Here is a 23883-nt window from a genome sequence, read left to right as displayed (position 1 = left end):
CGCAAGGGATGCCGGGAGCTCCCGAGCCCGCGCCAGTCCTTTTTCCCCCCTATTCAGACTCAGCCAATAGAGCGCGGAGTCCTGCCTCTCATTCAGGCCTGGCTAGCCGCTAGCCGAACTCTCGTCTCGTCCGTAATCGAAAAGAACGTGTGAGGCAGAGATGACAAGTACGCCTGCGCGGGTCCTTTGGCGAGGAAAGGTGATTCCCGGCAGAAGCCCTGCGACACAGAGGACGCCTCACTGGGACTCGCTGCGCGGGACACTCAGAGTGAGTTCCTGTTTAGCCCTAGTAGGAATCCCGGGAGCCGGGCCGAAATTGTACCCGAGGGACCGAATGCAAGCCCTGGGCGTCGGTCATATGAGAAAACGCAATCTCTCCCGAGGGTCCCAGGTCCCCCTACGGGTGGACAGCCTCTGCGCTTCTCTAATTCAGAGAAAAGTTTTAAAACTCAGGCTAGGAGGCTGGAGATGTGGCTCAGTTGGCAAAGTGGTTGCCTAGTAAGCACCAAGCCCCGGGTTCGAGCCCTAGCACCGTATAAACCGGGATTGGTTATATAAATTGGTGCATACTTATAATCCCAGTAAGTGACAAGTGGAGGCGGGAAATCAAAAGTTCGAGGCCAACCTGGCCTACCTGAGACCCAGGAGGGAGAGTCAACCTTGTAGTAGAGGTAGGATTTAAAATGTTTATCCTGAGCCTTACGGAGGTGGCACACACCTTTAATCTCAGCACTTGGGAAGCAGTTGATCCTGATTTTATACATCTATGTTTTTCGAGATAGGGTTTTTCTGTGTAGCCGTGGCTGTCCTGGAACTTCCTCTGGCTGGCCCTGGAACTCACAGAGATCCTCCTGCCTCTGCCTCCTGAGTGCTGGGATTAAAGATGTGCACCAGATATCAAGATATTTTTAATTAAAGAGTTCAAACTATTCAGGCTGAACTCTCTAGCCCAGCAGCCTAATAAAAATAGAATGCTAGGATGGGAGGATGTGTCTCAGTGAGAGAGCTTAGATTCCTAAGTCCCTAGATTTGAAACCCAATGCCACTAGACTCATAAACAAGCCAATAAATACAAAAATCAGACACAGTGGTGCTTGCTTGTTATCCTAGCACTGAGGTGAGGCTTGGGCAGGAAAATAGGTTGAGTTTGAGGCTAACCAAGGCTACTTAGTGGGACCCCGTCTCAAAAACTATGAAGATAGCTGGAGGACGACTTCGGTGGTGGCACATGCCTTTAATCCCAACACTCTGGAGGCTGATGCAGATGGATCTCTGTGAGTTCAAGGTCAGCCTGGTCTATACCGAGAGTTCTTGGATTCACAGAGAGACTGTTTGAAAAAAATAAGAAAAGAAAAAATATGAAGGGCTAGGGATGTCGATCTGTGGTAGAACTCTAAATTTAACCTGTGATACCACAAAAGAGAAGAGAGCATGGAAGCACATATATAGTTTTCTAGATGGTTTGTTTGGTTTTGAGACAGTGCCTCCCTTGTGGCCCTGGCTGACCTGGAATTCTCACTATGTGGACCAGGCTGGTCCACATTAGAGAAATCTGCCTGTGATGACCTCTGAGTGATCATACTAAAGGAGGGTACTACCACACCCTGTGTGGGGTTTTTTTGTTTGTTTGTTTGTTTTTTCCAAAACTGAGGCTTGAATCTAGGACCTCCTGCATGCTAGATAAGAGTTCTACCATAGAGCTCCAAATACCCTCATCTCCCTTTGTATACTTGCTGTCCTTCTGCCTCAGGCTGCTGAGTATCAGGAATTTCAGGCCTGACAAAGGCTTTTTTTTGGTTTGTTTGGTTTTTTTTTTTTTTTCAACTTTTTTTATTTGAATTAGGAACAGGATTGTTTTACATGATAATCCCATTTCCCTTCTCCCACCCATCCTCCCCTACCCCCCCCCACTAAAACCTTATCTGTCACATATCTTCTCTGCTCCCCCTGGATGGTGAGGCCTTCCATAGGGTGTCATCAGAGTCTTACGTTTCCTTTGGGGTAGGGCCTAGGCCCTGTTTGGTTTTTTTTTTTTTTTTTTTTTTTTTTGTTTTTTTTGAGACAGGGTCTCATATAGCTTGGTCTTATTTGTAGCAGAGGCTAACTTTGAACTCCTGTGCATTTTTGTTTTGTTTTGTTTTTCAAGACAGGGTTTCTCTGTATTGCTTTGGAGCCTGTCCTGGAACTCTCTCGGTAGAGAGAGGTGTTGGAGCGCTCCACCAACACCTGGCATTCCTTCGAATTTTTTTTAACACATTGACTTATTTATGTGTGCATATGTGCATTAAACAGCACACCTGTGTACAGGTCAGAGCTTACATCACAGCTTCTACCAAATAGGTTCAGGGATCAATCGTGACAGAAAGCACCTTCCTTTATCTGCTGACACAGGCTCAGCCCCTCTTTGTTACTGTGTTTTTGAGAAAGGTATCTCTGTAGTCCTGACTAGCTTGGAACTCATTATGTAGATCAGGCTAACCTTGAATTTATAGAAATCCTGCCTCTGCCTCTTGAGTACTGGGGTTAACCACGTAGGCCACCACACCTGGCTCTCTTTTTTATTATTTTGAGACGATCTTAAGAAGCCCACTCTGGCCTTGAAGTTGATATGACCTGGGATTTTTTTATTCTGTTCCACCAAGTGCAGACATTATAAATATGGCCCATTTCCCACTGCCCACCCCCAGCCAAGCCTCCCTGACTCAGAACCACCCTTGTAATTACACTTCTCTCATTTTTCCAACTTTTCCACAGAGGCTGATGTGACTTACTTATTTTTCTTGATTTTTTTCAGACCGTGGTGGCACAAAAAGGCCAGTGATAGACCTCATGAGACTTTCCCGGCTCTTTTTTGGCCCCCACCCCATAGGACTGTCTATCCTTCAACACTTGGATCTTCTTGGCTCTAACGGATGGATAGGAGGCAAGGAGGGACTTTCACAGCTGAGAGCAGCATGGCCACGTTGGCAGGTGTCAGCAGCCTTGTGCACCTCTTCCTCCCACCTGCCCCTGGGCCAAGGAAGCCAGAACATGAGCAGCCTGTGCTCTGACTCCAGTAAGCACGGCACTGTGGCCTCTCAGGACGAGGACGATGATGAAGAGAGCTTTGGGACCCTCTCTGATAAGTACTCCTCCCGGAGACTGTTCCACAAGTCCACAGCCCAGCTGTATAACCTGCAGCTCAAGGAGCAGGGTGATGAGGAGGAAGAATTGGAGCCCAAACGGTGGCAGGGCCGGAAGAACACTCCGTACTGGTACTTCTTTCAGTGCAAACATCTGATCAAGGAAGGAAAGGTCGGGGAACCTCAGGGTTGGCCTTTGTGGGGCAGTGCAGCCTTCCCGGTTGTTGGAGTTGGGGTGTTGGAGTTGGGGTGCTCAGTGCTCAGTCCTTGGATCTCTATTAGTGTTTTTGTGCATGTGTGAATGTTTGTGCCATGGTGCACAGATAGAAGCCAGAGGACAGCTTGGTAGAGCTGCTTTTTCCTTTTCACTTTTATGTGGGGGCCAGGGATCGAATTCTGGTCACTAAGCTTACACTGCAGGCACCTTTATCTGCTAGCCATATTGCTAGCCCCCTAGCTATCTTTAACTCACTACATGGCAATCTCACTGGTCTTCTTTGACTGTATCACATTTCCTTGGATCATGATTTGTTCTTTTAACAACTTGACCTCTAAACTGTGGAGAGCTCTAACTTATTTTAATAGTTGCACCATTCTTTCAAGGCTGTCTTGCTGTGTAACCCTGGCTGACTGGTACTCACTATGTAGCTCAGGTAGCCTTAAACCCTGTAATCTTCCTGCCTCAGCTTCTTGAGTGCTGGGATTATCCAGCATATGCCACTATAACCAGCTTATTTTGTGTGCCACCACACCTGGCAATAAAAGGAAATTAGAGATGGGGCAAAGGCCGTATTGGGCAGAAGCTTCAGTTGGAGGGAGCTGTTGTTATGTGTCATGTCAGAAAGGTCCCTCTGCCTCCCACCCTCTGCTGGGGGCCTTTTATTTTTGTTGGGGTTTTCGTTTGTTTTGATACAATATTTTACAAGTTCCAGGCTGTTCTGAAACATGCTGTGTAGCCTAGAATAGCTTTGATCCTCTTGCCAAATGTATGCCCCACTCTCCCTGGCTTACTAAAGGTCTCTGAAACCATCCTGAGCCCTCTCTCCTGTTGGCTCTTTCCCTAGCTGGCAGAGGCCCTGGATCTGTTTGAGAGGCAGATGCTGAAGGAGGAGCGCTTGCAGCCTCTGGAGTGCAACTATACGGTGCTGATTGGGGGCTGTGGGCGCGTCGGCTACCTGAAGAAGGCCTTCAGGCTCTATAATGACGTGAGTGTGGGTCAAAGGCTCTGAAGTGCATGCTGGGTGCAGATCCTGAGCATAACATCATTGTGGGCAAGATGAAATAGGCTTGTTGACATTGAATCCAAATTGAGTTCTTGGGGAATCGAGTGAGGTGACAGAGACATGCATCGTCGTGTGCCAGGGCTGCTAAGAACCCACATGTCCCCTCAGTTCTCTGCTACCATGCCCGGTTAGTCTGTTCCTTCCCACAAACCCCAACAGTTGCTCACACACAAACCCTGTTTCTGTTTCATTCATGAATCAAGAAAGAGACTGTAGACTCAAACAAGAGACAACCCATCCTCTCCTGGGGCCAGAAGCTAAGGGAGTTCTTACTCCAGCAGACCCTTGCTAACCCTAGTCCTCTTATTTGGTACACTACCAAAGTCCTCACAGTCTGAGGTCAGAGCAAACAGAGAAATTGCACTTCTTTTTTGTTTTGTTTTGTTTTATTGTTCAGAGTCTTACTTTGTAGCCTTGGCTGAACTGGAACTCACTCTATAGACCAGGATGGTCTTTAACTCATGCCTGCCTCTGCCTCCTGAGTGCTAAGATGGCAACACACCTGACAAAACTGCACTTCTAGAAGGACATTGTAGGTGTATGAGTCATTGTGATAATCTTTCTTAATCATCTCATCCTTGGTTTCTGAGGAGAGTTCACAGGTTTATGAGTTCTCAGTGAGCACTGGTCCCCCTTTCCCAGAACAGACCCACTCTGCCCCAAGGACAGGATGAGCTGGTCAGGCCTCAGGATAGAGCCATCAGAAGCACCTGATATAAGTATACCAGCCCTGGAATAGTCTTTCAAGTGCCCCAGGAGGCTGGTTTCTTGTTGGCATTTCCAAGAGTGCAGGCTCAATTTTCCCAGTCCTTCAGGTGGAGTCAGGAGTTTAGATACTGTATATGAGGTGCCACATGGGTCAGTCTTAGCTCCTGTGATAGGTGGATGTGGTAACAGACCTCTCTGAGGTCCTTCAAAGTGGCTGTGATCCCTGTATCCAGCCTCTCCTAGAACCTCCTTCAGTTTTCTCCCATCTCAACAGATGAAGAAGAGAGACTTGGAGCCCTCAGACGCCACGTACACAGCTCTGTTCAATGTCTGTGCGGAGTCCCCCTGGAAGGACTCTGCCCTGCAGAGTGCCCTGAAGCTCCGACAGCAGCTCCAGGCCAAAAACCTGCAGCTCAACCTGAAAACATATCATGCCCTGCTGAAGATGGCCGCCAAATGTGCAGACCTCAGGATGTGCCTTGATATCTTCAAGGTGGGGACTCCCCTTCTTCCTACCCTTCAAAGTCAGGTCCAGTCCCATGGGACAAGTGTGAGAGAGAGAGATTACCTGTCTCCCTTCACCTGGAATGCTCAGGAAAGCTGAGATAGCCTATGCTTTATGCTGGGATTCACCATGACTCCAACACGACCTAACTTTCTGTGGCCTCAGTCAGACAGTGGTGGGGTATATAGGCAGGAGAGCAAGAGGGTGGTGGTGGAGAGGGAGTCCCTGTGAGAGTGGAAGGACAGGGGTTTCTGAGAGGTAGGAGTGTGTTTTAGGAGGACTTGCCCGGCTTGACACTGAAGAGGCTGGTGGGGATTGTACTCACCCTGTACAGACCTATCTTACAGGGTTGAACACTTGTTCAGATGTCCTAGAAGGTGCATTCTTGCACAGATGAGGAAACTGAGGCTGAGAAGCTCAGAGCCTGTCCTTACCCATGCCCCATAGTTGGCTGTTGGTGGTGGCGGGTCTTGAAACCAATCCTGTGATTCCAGGGCCTCAAGTACAGCAGCTGCTGGGGTCAGCTTTGTCAATGCTGCAGACTCTGGGAGCAGAGCTGGGATGACAGGCCTGGAGGTAGCAAGGTAGTGGTTAGGTGCTTCACTGGCGAGCTGGTTCTTCTAACTGGTCCCAACGCTGCATCCAAGCACCTGTTCCCCAGAGATGCCTGGGCCTGGTACTGAACTAGGTCAGACACTGCCTGGGCCTTGCTGTAGGTTCTGAGGGAGACTGCTTTCTCCTCTCCCCCAGGAAATCATCCACAAGGGGCATGCAGTCACAGAGGAGACCTTCTGTTTCCTGCTCATGGGCTGTATCCAGGACAAGAAGGCAGGCTTCCGGCAAGCCGTGCAGGTCAGTCTTGCCTTTCTGCTCTGCCTGATGCCAGGGATAGCTTTGTTTGGCTCTTGTTTTTAAATTATGTGTATATGTGCAGGAGGCCAAAAAGGGGTCACCTGGAGCTGGAGTTATATAGCCTGTTGTGAGCCATTTGAAGCGGATGCTGAGAACCATACTCAGGTCCTCTAAAAGGAGTACTCTTAATCACTGAGCCTTCTCTCCAGCCCATTGTATCAGGTGTTTTTATTATATCTGCCATCTTCTGGCCTTTATGGTAATCACTACAGGGCCTCTTCCTCCATTTTGTGGACACCATGGAAAAGAGGCCTGTAGAAATGCTGCCCCACTACTAGTGAAGGCAGAGCCAGCCCAGACCTCTCCTGCTCAGACCCTCTAATTTGGGGGTTCCTGACCATTACAGTACATTCACTCTTTCTCTACTTGGCATCTCTACAGGTGTAACCCAGGAATGTATACTTAGTCCCAAAGTGAGATATATACTCTAATCCCATCCCAGATCCCCCAGAGGTAACCCCCCTCATTATATGGGGAGTGGGTATTGGTGTTGCTATCATGGATGCTTTTGTGTCTTGTTATTACAAGCTCTGCCGTCTAACTGTCCACCACAGGTTGGCAGCAGCCTTGTCCAGATATCCTGTGTCCAGATATGCATTTCAGAAAGCTTCCCAACAACTTTGCAGAATAACAACCTAAGACCACAAGGTTCTGTCCCCTCTGCAAAGAATTTTGAAGCAGTAGCATGATGTGAAGAAAGCGCAGAATGACCCTGTCAATACTAACGGCCCATTTGTGTTGCATACTCCCTGAACTGCTTCTTCGAGGCACTGTTAGCCCCTTTTTGTAGGTGAGGAAACGGAAGCTCACAGACATTTATTACCTGAGATTCCCACACCCACTAAGAGCTGGGATTTAGGGCTAGGGAGATGGCTTGATAGGTAAGAGCACTTGTTCTATGAACACATGAGGACCTAAGTTCAAATCCCTAGAACTCATGCAAAAAGATGGCTATGGACCTGAGCTCTATGACCCCAGCTCTTTGGGGTGAGTGACATGAGGATTGCTGGGTCTTGCTGGCTGCCACCCTAGCTCCAGGTTGAGTGAGAGACCCTACCTCAGCAAGTAAGGCAGAGAGTGAAACAACAGAACACCCGATGTTCGCCTCTGGCCTCTGCTTATATACAGATACACATACCCATATACAACAGCAACACACACACACACACACACACACACACACACACACACACACACACACACACACACACACACACACACACCGAAAAAGAAAAAAGGGCTGTGACTGTTTGTTTGTTTTTGTTTCTCAAGACAGGGTTTCTCTGGGTAGTTCTGGCTGTTCTGGAACTCACCGTAGACCAGGCTGGCCTCAAACTCACAGAGATCCACCTGCCTCTGTCTCCTGAGTGCTGGGATTAAAGGTGTGCGCCACCTGAGGGCTGTTCTTTCCTTTTATCATGTAGATTCTAGGGATTGAATTTGGGTCATTAGGTTTGGTGGCCAGCACCTTGCCAGTCCTCCCCCCACCCTGCTTTTTTTTTTTTTTTAATCTCTTGATCCTTCTACCTAGGGCTCTAGGCTAGCTTCACAGGGACTGAACCTAGGTCTCTACACCCTAAGTCACATCACATCCCCAGCAGTTTTTGTTTTGTTTTGGTTTGGTTTTTTGTAGTGCTAGGGTTTTAATGCAGGGCTTCATACATTCGAGGCAGTTGCTGTACCACAGAGCTACTCCAGCTTTCTTGCGCCTTGTGAGTTTGCTGGTCTGTTAATTCATACTGCCTACTTCCTCTGAAGGCATGTAGGAGGCAGGAACATATAGCTAACATTTGTTTCTCTTGCAGGTGTGGCGACAGATGCTGAGTCTGGGGATCAAACCAACTCAGCATGGCTATAACCTCCTGTTGGGGGCAGCTCGAGACTGTGGTCTGGGGGACCCAGAGGTTGCCTCTAGGCTGCTCCTGAAGCCTCAGGGAGAGACCATCCTGCTCCAGCCCCCAGCAGGCAGACCTCAGACAGGGAGGAAAGTGCAGGCCAGGGCAAAGGAAGGTGTGTCATTTAGACATGTGGAGGCATTGGAGAGGCAATTGTTTCTGGAACCGTCTCAGGAACTTGAGGGGCCTCCAGACTTCCCTGAAACTGTGGTAACAAGAAGGTCCCAGCCTGAGGTAGAAACTAAGGCAGAACCTGGCCACATAGTAGCCCATACCCAACTGGCCCTGAAGCCTCCCCCGTCAGAGCTGGAAGTCAATATCCTGAGTCTTGAGACTCTCTCCCCAACTGTAGTCTCCTTTGGGACAGTGGCCACACCTGCTGATAGGCTGGCCTTGATGGGGGGCCTGGAGGGGTTCCTGGGCAAGATGGCAGAACATGGTCTCCAGCCGGACATCAAAACCCTCACTCTGCTGGCTGAGGTGGTGGAACCTGGGAGCCCCTCGGAGTCCTCACTGCTGACCATCTTGGACAAGTATGAGGTAGAGGCCGATGTGACCTTCTTCAACACGCTGATTAGGAAGAAGAGCAAGGTGGGAGACCTGGAGGGAGCAAAGGTAAGGCGCTGTCCTCTAGGGACTTCCCCCTCTGACCTCAGATTGTAGGACTTAGGTTATCAGTCAGCAGACACATCTAGGCTTGGCCTTATGTGAAGCTAGGAATTGAGCCACAAAGCAGCCAGCTGCACCACAGCCCTACCATGAAGAGGAGGGGTATAAAGGGCATTCAAGGAGAAGGGACATGCTGACATGCTGGGAATACCTGGTTCCAAGAGGCCCAATATGTCACTACACTGAGGAGGGGTACATAAGTTAAGCAGGTGCTCAGGAACAGGGCTGTAGAGTTGTTTAGCTGGTTAAGTATCACCATAAACTGGGACTGGAGAGAGGCCTCAGTGGTTAAGAACACTGGCTGTTCTACAGGCCCTGGGTTTGATTCCTAGCACTTATTATGTGGCAGCTCACAATCATCTATAACTCCAGTTTCAGGGGCTCTGATACCCTTTTCAGGCTTCCATGGGCACTAAGCATTCAAGTGGTACATAGACATAAATGCAATCAGAACACCTATACACATTAAAAATAAAACAAAATAAAAAAAATCACTGTGAGGGGCTGAGGGTAGCTCAGCTGATACCCTTGCTTGCCTAGCATACATATGATTCTGGGACCCGTTCCCAGCACTACATAAACTGATGCACACCTATAATTACAGGGGTTGGGGATTAGAGGATGGAGGATCAAGAATTTAAGGTTGTCCTTGGCCACTGTCTTAGTTTGGGTTACTATTACTATGATGAAACACCATGACCAAAAGCAATTTGAGGGGGATTTGTTTGTCTTATGCTTCCACTGAAGGAAGTCAGGACAGAAACTCTTAACGGGAACCTGGAGTCAGGAGCTGATGCAAAAGCCATGGAGGGGAGCTGCTTTTGTGTCATGGCCTGCTCAGTCTGCTTTTTTCTTTTTTTTTTTTTTTTTGGTTTTTCGAGACAGGGTTTCTCTGTGGCTTTGGGGCTGCCCTGGAACTAGCTCTTGTAGACCAGGCTGGTCTCGAACTCACAGAGATCCGCCTGCCTCTGACTCCCGAGTGCTGGGATTAAGGACATGCGCCACCAACGCCCTGCTCTCAGTCTGCTTTCTTATAGAACCCAGGACCACCAGCCCAGGGATGGCACCACCTACAATGGGCTGGGCCCTCCCCTATCAATCACTAATTAAGATAATGGCCCTACAATCCCATTTTATGTAGGTAGTTTCTCAATTGAGAGTCCCTCCTTTCAGATATCTCTAGCTTATATCAAGTTTACTAAAACAATCTAGCATAGCCAAATTGAAAGTTCAGTGCCAGCCTGGAGTTCTTGAGGCCTTTTCTTGAAGGGGGGAGGGAGAGAGGGGCTGGATATGATGGTGTACTTGGGAGGCAAGTTTTAGTTCAGTTTACATAGTGAATTCCAAAATAGCCAAGGCTGTATATTGAGGCCCTGGCTCAGCATCCCCCCAAAAAGAAAGACTTACCATGAAGCACCCCAGTACATCTCCAGAATGTTCTCACCTCATATATGTTCCTGACACTGCACTTACTCCACTGTCAATAAGGTCAGGTCTATCTGCTGCTTTCTTGGTCAGGCACAGCCTGGTTGTGTGTGGTTTTCCCCATCTCACAAAGATGAAAGCCAGGCAGCAGACAGTTTTTATGTGATATGCTCTGACAGAAGCAGTGCCCTGGGTGTCTGTGAGGGTTGGAGGTGACAGAGGATGCCTTCTTCCAGACAAACTAAGAATACAGTCCTTCTCCGAGGCCCTACCCAGGCTGAAGGGTACCCTCTTTCTCACACCAGGCATGGGGCTCCCTCAGCCTGCACTCCCATACTGGTCAGCACTGATTCTTGCTCTGCATCAGGAGTTCCTGGTTCCTTGGCCCAGTGCAGGGATGGGCAGCTAAGTAGCTTGATACAGGATAGGAAATGCAGAAACATGAAGGGCATTTGTGGCAAAGGGGCATGGAATCTTGAGTGCTGAGCCAGGGAGAATGCTGTAGAGTCAGCTGAGGGAGTCAAGAGGCCTCTAGCATCCAGCAGAGGGATTCAACAGGACATTTGGCCAGGGTTGTGGGTTTTCAGGTAACAGCCACATGTCTATCCTACAGGCACTGTTGCCAGTACTGGCAAAGAAGGGAATTGTTCCCAATCTGCGGACTTTCTGCAACCTGGCCATTGGGTGCCATAGGCCCAGAGATGGTATGCAACTGCTTGCAGACCTGAAGGTGAGAGGTCAAGCCCAAACAGGATGCTTATGGCTCTGGGAGAACTCTGGGATTCTCAGGAAGAAAGTTGTGGGGAAAATGGGACCCCACAGGATCAAATGAGTAAGGAGCAGGAATGGCCGTGACCCACTCTGGGAACAAGTAGATTCTGTAAGCCACTGCAGAAACTGACTGGCCAAGAGAATAGAATGTATTTCCATCTTGAAGGTGCTGTTGGTTCTAATGGAGGGATGGGAGCTATGTCCAGAAGAGAGGTGGGCTAGAAGCTCTGGGGGCAAAGGATAGTTTTCAGCCCTGGCTTGTTCTCACGAGTGCTTGCTAAGTCAATTCCAACCAACCCCAGCAGTGGACACTTATAAGGACCAAGTTGTGTCTACACATTCTACCTCACTACTACTGCTGGCTTTTATAGGCTGACCTCTACCTTGTGGTGACAAGACTGTTAACCAGTAAACTGCAGCCAAGAGTGAGGAGGTATTTTACATCTCATTTCCTATCTGTTGACCCCCAAGTAGCAGTCTTTCTCCCCCAAATTCTTCAGGGCTGAGGTGATAGGGTCTACTTGCTTTTGTACAGGGTTAGACAGCCAGTTGTATGATCCTTTTGTTCCTGGTGCCTAGTCTGGAGCAGATCCATCTATGGACCTGGCACAGCAGACTGCTTTGTCTTGCCAGCTACCATCATCCTGCTGACCATGTGACATCCATGTTCTAGAAATCCCAGATGGTCCCTAACACCCACATCTACAGCACTCTCATCAATGCGGCCCTCAAGAAGCTGGACTATGCCTATCTCATTGAGATCCTGAAGGACATGAAGCAAAACAGTGTCCCAGTGAATGAAGTAATCATCCGCCAGCTAGAGTTTGCTGCTGAGTACCCTCCCACCTTTGACCGGGTATGTGTGCCAGCTCTACAGTGCTCACCATTATCTTACTGCTGCCATCTGTGATTTTAGCCTTGGGAGCTTGACATTCATTTCCTTGCTGAAAGTTGTTCAGCAGCTTTCCCTAAGGGAATCCCAAGGCCCTGGGCTGCATTGAATCCCCTGGAGCTGCCTGGTGTGGATACTGGGAACTCAACTGGTGTCCTCTGGAAGAACAGTGTGTGCTCTTAACCACTAAGCCATCTCTCCAGCCCACTTTTTACTTTGAGGCAGTCTCGGGAACTAATTCTTCTGTCTCCATCTTGCAAGTGCTGGGATTACAGATGTTTATTGTCATGTCCAGCCGAAGTAGCAGACTTCTCAGATATGCTTCCTCTTCCCCCACATAGTCTTGTGATGCCATGGTTTACTATGTTCACACACAGTTATTGTCTTCACCGAACCACCTAGGCTTAGAAAGTGGTGGAGACTGCCTTGCTCACCTGGTTTCCCAATGCTTGCATGTTGTTTGGTGCTCAGTACTTAACTGTTCAGTGGGTGGGCACATGCACCGCAAGTGCTACTCACTGCACATGCTCCCCCTTCAAAGACACCTTTGGCTTGGGGCTCTGTTGAGTCAGGCCCTGTGCTCTCTTTCTGGAGCATGAGTGATAACTATGGCTTTCCAGACACAAACCAGATAAGGAAGAGACAGTGAATGGGTAAGAGCACACTTCAGGCTCCCATGTGTGGTTCTTGAGTGGCATTTTGAAGGCCGGTAAGAATGACTTGGTCATCAGGAACAGACTGTGCCAAGCTTAAGCATATCTGAGCACCTGTGGGCCACCTTAAAAAAAAAAAAGTATGGGTTTTTTTCCTTGGGTGTCTATGCACAAGGAAGGCCAGATCCCTTGGAACTAGAGTTGTGGGTTCATGGAGTATAGAACACAGGTCCTCAGGAGAAGAGCCAGTGCTCTTAACTGCCTAGCCATATCTGCAGCCCCTAGAATTTTTTCAATTCCCTGTTGTAGATATCTTACCAGTAGATGGTCTCATTGCTTAATGCAGACAGGGTCTCACTGAAACTGGAGTTCATCTCCCTAGCACGAGGCATGGGTACTAGAGTGAATTTGTCATCATGCAAGCACTTTACTACTGAGCAATTTCCTCGGCATACTTTTTTTTTTTCTTTTTGCACACTTAATCATTTTATTATTTTTGAGACAGGGTTTCTCTGTGTAGCCTTGGATGTCCTGGAACTTGCTTTGTAGACCCAACTGGCCTCAAACTTAGAGATCTACCTGCCTCTGCCTCCCAAGTGCTGGGATTAAAGGCATGCCCAGCTCAAACTTAAGTCTTTTTAAATTCAAACTTTTAATATTGCATTTAAACAGTTTTTTCTCTATTTTGGTTTGGCCTGTTTTCTCATGTATCCCCCTGCCAGCTTTTTCAAACTCATCACATCTCTCCTCCCTATAAGGAGATGCTGCAGTGGTCCAAGGTGATAGGTCAGAAGGAGGGCAACAGCTCAGCAAAATAGGCAGAGTTGATGGGATACCTCAGTTCTAGCTGTGGGGGCTGAGGTGACCTTCACAAGTTTAGGGGCACTACAGTGCCCTTAGAATAGATGGCTGTTATGCAAAAGGCAGTCTGTCCTGCCCCCAAATACATCAGATTTACAGAACTTGGCTCTTAACAGCAGTGAATCTAATGTCCATTTTTCTACTCTGTCCATTTCCTCTTTGAGGAAAGAGCAAGGGTTAGCTGCTGTGGTGGTTAGCTTTGAGTGACATGAGTGGTTTGGATTGGCTAAGAACATTTCTCAACTCCCTCCTTTTCTTAGTATAGTCTGGATTCATTACAAAGTGATGGGTTTCATAGCGAAGCTTTTGTCTTCCTGTATGTCACTCACTTTGACATAGTTCTGTACATTTCTAATTGCAGTACAAAGAGAAAAACACCTACTTGGAGAAGATCGATGGCTTTCGAGCTTATTACAAGCAGTGGCTAAAAATGATGCCAGCAGAGGAAGCCCCCCAACCCTGGCAGGAATTCCAGACGAAGCCTAAGGGGAACCAAGACAACACTGGGAATGCCGGTGTCGGTGGAGGCTTTAGGGACAGGTGATGGAGAGCGCTGCTATGACAAGTACCCAGCTTTTACAGTACTGCTTATCACCTTTCTAGGGGCACTGCAGCATTTTACAGGCACAGGTGTGAGGATAAATGCTGGACCCAGAGGACCCAAACAATCCCAGGTTGCCCTCTCCATCACTGGTGAGAAAGTGTCTATGACATTGAAACTGCTGGTCTGAAAGAATGAATATAGCCAAGAGGTCTAAAGGTTTTATTTTTACAGATTTCAGCTAGTGAAGCCTTCACCTGTAGAGCCCATGCTCCCTCTGGGTCTCTTCTCTAGGCACCACTCTGAGAAGAGCTCCTTCAGGAGGAGGGTAGCCCAATAAGGCAGGAGCCAACGAGGTCCAAAGTCCAGAATGTAGAGAGGGGTGTCAGCCAGAGCAACCCCGGCAGCCACAATGCGTGCACTCAATGATGCGACCCTGTAACAGAGGATGGGGACATTTGCATACACTGCTACAGCCCTGCACATACCTACTGGGACCTGCTGTACAGGGTGCTGGTGGGACACATCTTGAGGCCACTGGAGCAGTAGGTGTACACTTTTAAGTTCCTGTGGCCAGAACAGTCTTGTACCAAGGGCATAGTGGCTGGCTGTGGGACTGGAGCAATGCTGTCTTTACTTTGTTTTCTGGAGACCAAGAACTCATTTTAAGCAAATAAAGTTCTCTGGTAAAACTCTGCTAAATCTTTGAGACAGGGTCTCATGAAGGATGACCCTTAATTTCTAGTCCTGCAAATAGCTGCTGAGCTCTTATCTACAGATGTGGATAACCACATCTTGTTCTATATGGGGGCATACTAGGCAGCCATCTACCTACTGAGCAACAATCCAGGAGCTGGAACACCAACAGCCCCCTCTTGGGAAGCAGCCAATCACTAGCCATGGCTTGGCACATCTACACCAGAGCCCATCCTTGGCACAGAGCTGCCTATTGAGTTTAGGCCGTCTGCACCAAATGAAAACTGGGAATTAAGTCTTGCTTTGATGTAATGAGAGAAAACAAAGGTCAAGCTGAGTGGATGGCTTATTTGGCCTGATGTCCTGGTGTTCCATTTCAAGAGTCTGGGGACTAGAGCTCAGCCACTACCAACATGACTGCTAAGTGCCTAGCCCTGAAACTTATTATTTTGAAATATGATCTCATTACTATCCCAAGCTGGTCTCAACCTCCCAAAGGCATGAGCCATCACTCCTGGCTTTGAAACACAGTTCTGACAGAATACACGCAGAGATCAATAATACCTTAAGACTAGAGGGAAAGGGATAGGTTGCCTGGTGGCCACCCCAATGTAGCCTTCCCATCACATCAGAGCTACTGCCATTACTATTCCTTAAGAAGAGGTTTGGCCCAGTTATTTACCCACAGATAGTATTGAGACCAGCCTCATATCTGGGAATGACCACCAGATTCCACCTAGCAAGGATCTCTGATCAGAAGGACTCACTCTTGGGAGGGATAGCTAACAGGCTTCCAGTGACAAAAATACTTCCTAAAATAATACCTCTTATAGTCAACTAAGGCAGAACTTAACAAAATAATTCCCCATTCAGCCATCAAACATTACCACTTCTAGCTTGCTTTTCGGAACTCGGCAAATGCAGTTTGTCCCAAAGTTGGTGTCCCGAGTCTGAATGCAGCGTAGGCAGCACAGATTCTCGTAGCCCTGCTTTTTCCACTTTGCAATCAGGTTTTTGTCTGCATAGCCTTCTTTAATGCAGTATTCATAGAGTTCTGTCAGAAAGGCAGGGACAAGGCATCAGAACATGGCACAACAAACCAGCCTTCACCCTGGACTAAAAGGAAAATTAAGCTGGGCTTGGTGGCATAAGCTTTTGATCCCAGCACTGGGGAGGCAGACAGGAAGATTTTTCTGAGTTTGAGGCCAGCCTGGTCTACCAATCAAGTTCCAGGAGAGTTTTGACTAAAACTAAGCAGAGGCCTTTAATCCAAGAATTGTATGGCAGAATCAAGTAGACAGCACTGTTAGTTTGAGGCCAGTCTGGGCTACTTAAGTTCCAAGCCAGCCAGGGCTACTTAGTGTAACCTTGCTTTTTTTTTTTTTTTTTTCCCCAAAGCACACAAACACAATTTCTTCATCAGTGGTAAAAAAAAAACTGATGCTTGCTGGCTTTGCAAAGACAAGAACCATTGTTTTTGTTTTTCTTTTTGTCAGGATCTCACACTACAGTCAAGGCTTGCCTGGAACTCCCAACAGTTTTCCTGCCTATGCTTCCCAAGTACTGAAAGTATAGGTCTGAACCATAACACAGCTTTTTCTTTAAGCATTTTATTTTATTTTATTTTTTTATTTTTTTTTTAAAAGATGGTTTCTCAGTTAGCCCCTGGCTGTCCTGGAACTTGATTTGTAGAAATGGCTAGCCTTGAATTCAGACAACCACCTGCCTCTGCCTCCCAAATGCTGGATTAAAGGTGTGTGCCACAGGCATGGTAACACCCAGCTTTTTATGAACTACCTTATAAATTCTGAAAAACTCTCAGGTATAAAAGGTCAAAAGGGTGAGCAAGATGGCTCAGGGGCTAAGAATGCTTTCTATACAGACCTAGTGACCTGAGTTCAATCCTCTAGACCCGCATAGCAAAAGGAGAATCAACTCCTAAAGGTTGTCCCGCATCCTCCACATGGAAGCCTTGGAACACGACTGCTTCCACAAGTATGTGAACATATTAACATTGGCTTTTTAAAGGTCAAGGTATTTAGCCAGTCACACCTCTACTTATGGCTTTCCTCTTGTAAAAGAGGTCGAAGATATATCGGGTTTTCTGGTGATGGATTCTGAAGATGGGCCACAGAGATTCCACTTTCCTCTTTCCCTCATGGGGTTCAGTTTCAGCTGGAGAGAAAAAGCATGTAAGTGTTTTAGGAAATAGTCAGTCTGCATAGCATATAGCATGTTTGCTTCCTTAACTACAGTTATGATTATTTTATGCCCATGGGGATAGTAATGAAACAATGGACAATCACAAGAGTAGACAAACTGGAATCCTCAAGCCTTTCTAGCAGAAAGCACTAAAATGTGGAAATGTCTGGCAATTCCCAAGAAGTTAGTTACCATGAGTTTAGGATACACGTCAAAGAGAGCTGAAAAATAGACTCTCTTCATCCACACTCTAATTTACTTTCACAGAGTTGTGTCAAGAAATCTCTTGACTCATAGCAACCATGACTACTACAAGTTCTGGGTATTTAACAGAAACTGGCACAACCAGTTGTGAAAAGAAAGCAAAGTTAATGGTGGCTGCAGGTCTGATCTCATAATAGCAATGATCAGATTAGCTATAAACAAGCTTTTTTTTTCCGTTTTTTAAGACAGGGTTTCCCTGCGGCTTTGGAGGCTGTCCTGGAACTAGCTCTTGTAGACCAGGCTGGTCTCAAACTCACAGAGATCCACCTGCCTCTGCCTCCCAAGTGCTGGGATTAAAGGTGTGCACCACTGCCTGGTATAAACAGACATTTCAAAGATTGTTTTAAATAGCAATTCAAGGGGGGTGGAGGGGCTGGAGAGATAGCTCAGTGGTTAAGAGCACTGGCTACTTTTGCAGAGGACCCAGGTTCTATTCCCAGCACCTAGGTGGCAGCTCATATCATAACTGTAACTCCAGTTCCAGGGATCCAATGTCCCTCTTTTGGCCTTTACAAACACCAGGCACAAACACTCATAAAAATAAATGTGAGCCGGGCGTTGGTGGCACACACCTTTAATCCCAGCACTCAGGAGGCAGAGGCAGGCAGATCTCTGTTAGTCCAAGGCCAGCCTGGTCTCCAGAGCGAGTGCCAGGATAGGCTCCAAAGCTACACACAGAGAAACCCTGTCTCAAAAAAAACCTTAAAATAAATAAATAAATAAATCTGATTCCTGTAAGTTGTCCTCTAACCTCTATGTTTGTGTATATACCATTCTCATGCCACACACACATAAATAACAATTCAAGTAGTAATGCCACAGGATGGCTTTTAATTATCACTTTGCCAGGACTTAGATTCACCTCATTTGAGGAATGAGCTAGATCAAATTGGCCTAACTGAGATAGAAGACCTACTCTGAATAGGGGCTCTGTTCTGTGTGTGTGTGAGCATGTGTTTAGCCTGAACGATGTAAGAGTGAAGGAAGCTAGTTGAACATCTGTAATGAGCAAGCAGCAGGTGTTCATTTATCATGTTTTTTTAAGTTTCTTAGATTATGTGTATGAGTGTTTTGTCTGCATTTATTTGTGCACTATATGTGTACCTGATACCCATGGATGTCAGAAGAGGTGTTGGATCTCCTGGACCTGGAGTTATAAACAGTTGTGAGCAGATATGTGGGTATTGGGAAATGAACCTGGGTCCTCAGCAAGAGCAGCCAGTGCTCAATCACTGAGCTATCTCTCCAGCCCTGTTCTCTGCTCTTGACTGTGGAAGTATGTGCTTTAGTTTCTGCCTTGACATTCCTCAATGATAGACTGTAACCTGAGATTGCAAGCCAAATGAAACCTTTCCTTACCTCTGTTACTTTTGGTCAGAGTGTTTTATCACAGTAACAACAATCAAACTAGGACATACTGTGCTCACCAAAGGCTAGCATATGCTTCAGATAAAATTTCCAAAGACAAGGTAATTGCCAGGATGCCCAAAGTACAAAATTACTATGGTGGTGTGTTGTAGAAACTGCTACATGGTACAAAGATCAAGGGCTAAAGGAGATTTTCAAAGACCCGTAAAAAGAATGAATATGTAGGAGAGTTCCAGGCCAGTCAAAGCTACAGAGTCTCAAAAAGGGGAGGGGGGGTAAAAACAAAGCATGAATAAAAATACTTCATAATGCCAGGCATTGCTGTTGCACACCTTTAATCCCAGCATTCAGGAGGCAGAGGCAGGCGGATCTCTGTGAGTTCGAGACCAGCATGGTCTACAAGAGCTAGTTCCAAGACTGCCTCCAAAGTCACAGAGAAACCCCGTCTCAAATAAAATAAAATAAAATAAAGAAAAAAAAAGGAAAGGAAACACATTGTTTTTTTTTGGAGAGGGACAATATTTTCATTGATGTTATCTTAATTTTCAGGACTTTCAAGCATTCTGAGTTGATAAGTAAACAAGAAAACTTGACCAGATTGCAACAACTCTCTCCTCATAGTGTTTCTCTATCCTTGGAGGCACCTGAGCCTCGACACTTCATCCAGCCTACCCAGGCAGGAGCACCCCACTCACCTTCTCTCATCTTTTGATCTAATTCATCCAGTGTCGGTTCGATCAGCTCCCAGCCATCTGGAGGCGCTTTCCGGCTTCTTTTGACTTTGGGCATTTCCCAGCAAGATAGCTAGTAAAGACCTAGGAGAAAGTCAAGTGCTCTCTGAGTCTCAGATTGCCAAAGGCCATCAACAGCTATCCCTGGTGTTCATTCATTTACTCAAAGCAGCAAGAGTAGTAGCTCCAGGAAGGGATGCCTATCCAGACTGCCTGAGTCTACACTGTAGCCTCACAGCTGTCAAGCTCAGAAAGTGTAACATATGTTATGTCAGTAAGTCATAGGTGTTTCCTGAGCTCCTCTATAAAGTGGCTCTCCACTCCCTATTTCAAAGCCAAGTACATATTTGTCATTATCCTCCCAGTCCCTTATCTGGGCATGGGCTGCTTCCCCACGAACCCCCAAACTCTACAATAATAAGAACAGTAAAACAGATCAAAAGTGAAAACACCGTGGCCTTGAGATCTGCTGGAAGGTAATCTATTTCTGACAGTTACTATTGTTTATCTCACATATAAAAGTGTCTACAGTAGAAAAGAGAACCTGGAACTTCAGCCACATTGGAACTCCAGCTGACTGCTTCAATTTCCCCGGTCAGTTTCTGCTGGATGTTGTGAGCAGCAAGTTTGATGACATCATCTCTACTTATTAAAATTTGTTTCCTTTTTTGTTTCGAAATCTCATCTGAGTGGACACTATAGCTAGAACTTTACTGGCCACTCCAGCTGGATGCCTTAAAGTGGCTGCCCAAGTTAATTTCTACTATCTACTCCTCCCTCCCTCTCCCCTTTCTCCCTAGTTATTTATTTTGTTACTTTGGCTTGCATCCAAAACCAAAAGTATGCCACATTAGATCATTCTCCAGAAGGCCAAAACAGCTTCCCTATATGAGAATGGTGGCACACACTTATAACCCAAGCACATGTGAGGTGGAGGCAGAAGGATCAAGAGTTCAAGGCCAGCTTTGCATACATGCTAAGTTTCAGGCCAATCTAGACCACATTGAGACCCTGTCTCAAAAAAAAAAAAAAAAAAAAAAAATTAAAAAATAAAGCCTAAATTTTATTATTATTATTTTTTTGCCTGTAGAAATAAGGATAGTAAGAGCCAAGTGGTGATGGCACTCGCCTTTAATCCCAGCACTTGGGAGGCAGAGGCAGGCAGATCTGTGAGTTCAAAGCCAGGATGGTCTACCAAGCCAGTACCAGGACAGCCAGGGCTGTTACACAGAAAAACCCTGTTTCGAAAAACCAAAAAAAAAAAAAGGCTAACAAGCTCTACCTTATGGGGTATTCATGAAGAACTGATTAAAAATCAATTACACTGCAAGGCAAAGGACACAGTCAGTAAGACAAAAACGACTGCCCACAGAATGGGAAAAGATATTCACCAACCCCACATCTGACAGAGGGCTGATTTCCAAAATATGCAAGGATCTCACAAAGCTAGCCACCAAAACACCAAACAATGAAATTAAAAAGTGGGGTGCAGAACTAAATAGAGAATTCTCAACATCTGAATCTGAAATGGAGGAAAGACACTTAAGAAAGTGCTCAAAATCCTTGGCCATCAGAGAAATGCAACTCAAAACAACTGTGAGATATCACCTCACACCTGTCAGAATAGGTAAAATCAAAAACACCAAAGACAATCTATGCTGGAGAGGATGTGGAGAAAAAGGAACACTCCTCCATTGCTGGTAGGAGTGTGAACTTGTAAGACCACTCTGGAAATCAGTATGGTGGTTGCTCAGAAAAATGGCAGTCTACCTCAAGATCTAGCCATTCCTTTCTTGGGTATATACCCAAATAATGCACGTTCATACAACAAGGACATATGTTCAACCATGTTCATAGCAGCATTGTTTGTAATAGCCAGAACCTGGAAACAACCTAGATGCCCCTCAACTGAAGAATGGATAGAGAAAATGTGGTACATTTATACAATGGAGTACTACTCAGCAGAAAAAAGCAATGGAATCTTGAAATTCGAAGGCAAATGGATGGAACTAGAAGAAACCATCCTGAGTGAGGTAACCCAGTCACAAAAAGACAAACATGGTATGTACTCACTCATATATGAATTTTAGACATAGAGCAAAGGATTACCAGCCTATAATCCTCCTCACCAAAGAAACTAGGAAACATGAAGGATTCTAAGGGATAAATGAATGGACCCCAGGAATGGGAAGTAGCATGAACTCCTGAGCTAATTGGGAGCATTAGGGTAGGGGAGAGGGAGCTGCCACAATGAGAGTAGGAGAGGAGTTGAGGAGAGGAAATGGAGGAGCAGAGATGCTGAGTTGGGGGAGGAATGGAGGAGTGAGAGCAGGATGAGAGATACCATATAGAGGGAGCCACTATGGGTCGAAAGGGCAATCTGGCACTGGGGAGATTTCCAGAGACCTACAGGGATGACACGATCTGGCAGTCCAGGCAATCGTGCAAAGGATAAACTTAGTTGAAGAGAGGGAGGAGATGGAAGGGGTCGGTACCAGGTTGGGGAGACCCACGGAAACAGCTGGCCTGAACAAGGGGGAGCACATTGATCCCAGATGCTGTCGGGGAGGCCAGTACAGGACTGATCCAGACCCCTGAACATGGATGTCAATGAGGCCTCTGCACTCTAGGAGGCCCCTGGTGGTGGATTAGTGTTTTTCCCCTGGTGTAGGGGGGTACTTTGGGAGCCCATCCCACATGAAGGGATGTACTCTTGCCCCAGACACATGGGGAAGGGCCCAAGCCAGGCCCAGGAAGATGTGGTGGACTTTGCAGAACCCCGGTTGGGGTCCCTGCCCTGCCTGGGGAGTGGAGGGTGGATGGGGTGGGGGGTAGGCCAGGGGTCGGGGAGGAGGAATAGGGGTGAGAGGAGGGAGAGGGGATTGATGTGTGAAGCAAGCTTGTTCCTAGCTTGAACTAATAAAAAAAAAAAGAAATCAATTACAATGAAATCCTTCAAGTGAAGAACCCAAGGGATGATAGTTTAAAAGGGGTAAAATATGAGTATAAAGAGCACCATACCTTTGGATCTCTTTCTTTCCACGAGAATATATAAAAAATCTCTGGTCTTTGCAGGTACAAGCCTGTGCTCTTGTCTAGATTTAGCAATTATTCTGTGACTTTGGGGAGATCAGTTTTCTTCTTTGGTCCACGGTCTCTTCTGTAAAATAACAGCAGTAGATTACACACAATAAACAGCAGGCAAGTTGAAATATAAAAGTATATTTTGTTTTGTTTTATTTTTCAAGATAGGGTTTCACTGTATAGCCCTGGCTGTCCCTGAACTCACTCTGTAGACCAGGCTGGTCTCGAAACTCACAGAGATCCGCTTGCCTCTGCCTCCTGGGATTAAAGGCATGGTAGCACATGCCTTTAGTCACCTACACGGCGAAAAGCATCTTTTCAAGTTGCATTAAGCGTTCTAACTGGCAAAGAGAACCCTGGTCATTTATTACCTGTAAGCATAACCGACTCATCTCTTCCAGTGTGTTCAGTCCCACCCGATATATGGTGAATGATACTTTACAACAGCCCCCCCCAACACACACACACACACACACACACACACACACACACACACACATCTTTCATTAACAGTTTTACAAATGAATCAAACTCTAATTGGTGGATTCAGGGTCACATAGCTGAGAACTAGCAGAGTCTAACTGACGAGAGTCTCCAGACTTCCCCATCAGTGGTCCTTGCACCGGTTTTCCCAGCACTATTAAGAGGTGGATGGAATCTGATCCCTTCCCAGGGCACGCAGCCTGACTAAAGAATCGCTTTCTCCTGACCCAGGATAACTCAACTTAGGAGTCTCTCGGGTAAAGAGAGAAATAAAACGAAGAGGTGAATGTATCAGGAGGAAAGAGGAGTTGGGCGGTTTACAGACGAAAGGAGTTTGGGAAAAGAGGTAAACGAGAGGGAAGTTACTGACGGGGCATCTGAGAAACTAGCGCAATCTAGAAAACAGTCCCAGAAGAGAAACGACATAAGAAAAAAAAAAACACTGAGAAATAGAGCCCCTAATCTACCATCCCCTCCTGTACAGAACGATAAAGGCACCAAGCCATCAGAGACTCCAGCCTCTGCCGTAACCGTTGCAAAAGATACAGTGCTCGAGAACAGAGGAAAGAAACACTCACCGGAAGGTCAGACACCTACGGCCGCCGCTTCTTTATTGACGGCTTCCGCCCCAGCGAGAAACTCTTCAAAATAAGGCCCTCGCGGAGCCCCGCCCACCTCGCGCGGTGATTGCGTCATCTTAGGTGTCCAAGCGCTGCCTTTGTAGAATTCCGGAAGCCCTACGGGGGGCCTTTTCTTCTCACTTCCTGTGGGGGTAGAGGGCACAGCTACGCGTCTCTCCGGACCGGGATACCCGGGAG

At 46.9% G+C, this 23883-nt stretch overlaps 2 protein-coding genes across 4 annotated transcripts; one reads left to right on the top strand and one right to left on the bottom strand.

Moving 5' to 3' along the window:
• The first annotated feature begins 111 nt into the window (after positions 1 to 111).
• On the top strand, positions 112 to 14939 carry Ptcd1 (pentatricopeptide repeat domain 1). The gene is made up of 9 exons (XM_027413620.2): positions 112 to 268; positions 2795 to 3294; positions 4187 to 4327; positions 5388 to 5606; positions 6369 to 6470; positions 8336 to 9040; positions 11133 to 11249; positions 11964 to 12146; positions 14058 to 14939. Exons 2-9 carry the CDS (start codon positions 2830 to 2832, stop codon positions 14238 to 14240), a joined length of 2115 nt encoding a protein of 704 aa, XP_027269421.1. The 5' UTR covers positions 112 to 268; positions 2795 to 2829; the 3' UTR covers positions 14241 to 14939.
• On the bottom strand, positions 14445 to 23802 carry Bud31 (BUD31 homolog). 3 transcript variants are annotated; one of them, XM_027413627.2, is made up of 6 exons: positions 23644 to 23801; positions 22520 to 22658; positions 19463 to 19582; positions 16986 to 17108; positions 15821 to 15987; positions 14445 to 14673 (listed from the first exon to the last, which is right to left on the bottom strand). In XM_027413627.2, exons 3-6 carry the CDS (start codon positions 19554 to 19556, stop codon positions 14623 to 14625), a joined length of 435 nt encoding a protein of 144 aa, XP_027269428.1. In that variant the 5' UTR covers positions 19557 to 19582; positions 22520 to 22658; positions 23644 to 23801; the 3' UTR covers positions 14445 to 14622. The 3 variants fall into 3 exon arrangements, with proteins under 3 accessions (XP_027269428.1, XP_027269429.1, XP_027269430.1); XM_027413628.2 differs by lacking the exon at positions 23644 to 23801 and adding an exon at positions 22788 to 22896; XM_027413629.2 differs by lacking the exon at positions 16986 to 17108 and having other exon boundaries at positions 23644 to 23802.
• Positions 23803 to 23883: the final 81 nt, after the last annotated feature.

This window comes from Cricetulus griseus, chromosome 4 (assembly GCF_003668045.3).
Source record: "Cricetulus griseus strain 17A/GY chromosome 4, alternate assembly CriGri-PICRH-1.0, whole genome shotgun sequence".
Classification (NCBI taxonomy): domain Eukaryota; kingdom Metazoa; phylum Chordata; class Mammalia; order Rodentia; family Cricetidae; genus Cricetulus; species Cricetulus griseus.
The sequence above is the reverse complement of the archived record's forward strand: the minus strand, read 5'-3'. Positions and strand labels throughout refer to the sequence as shown.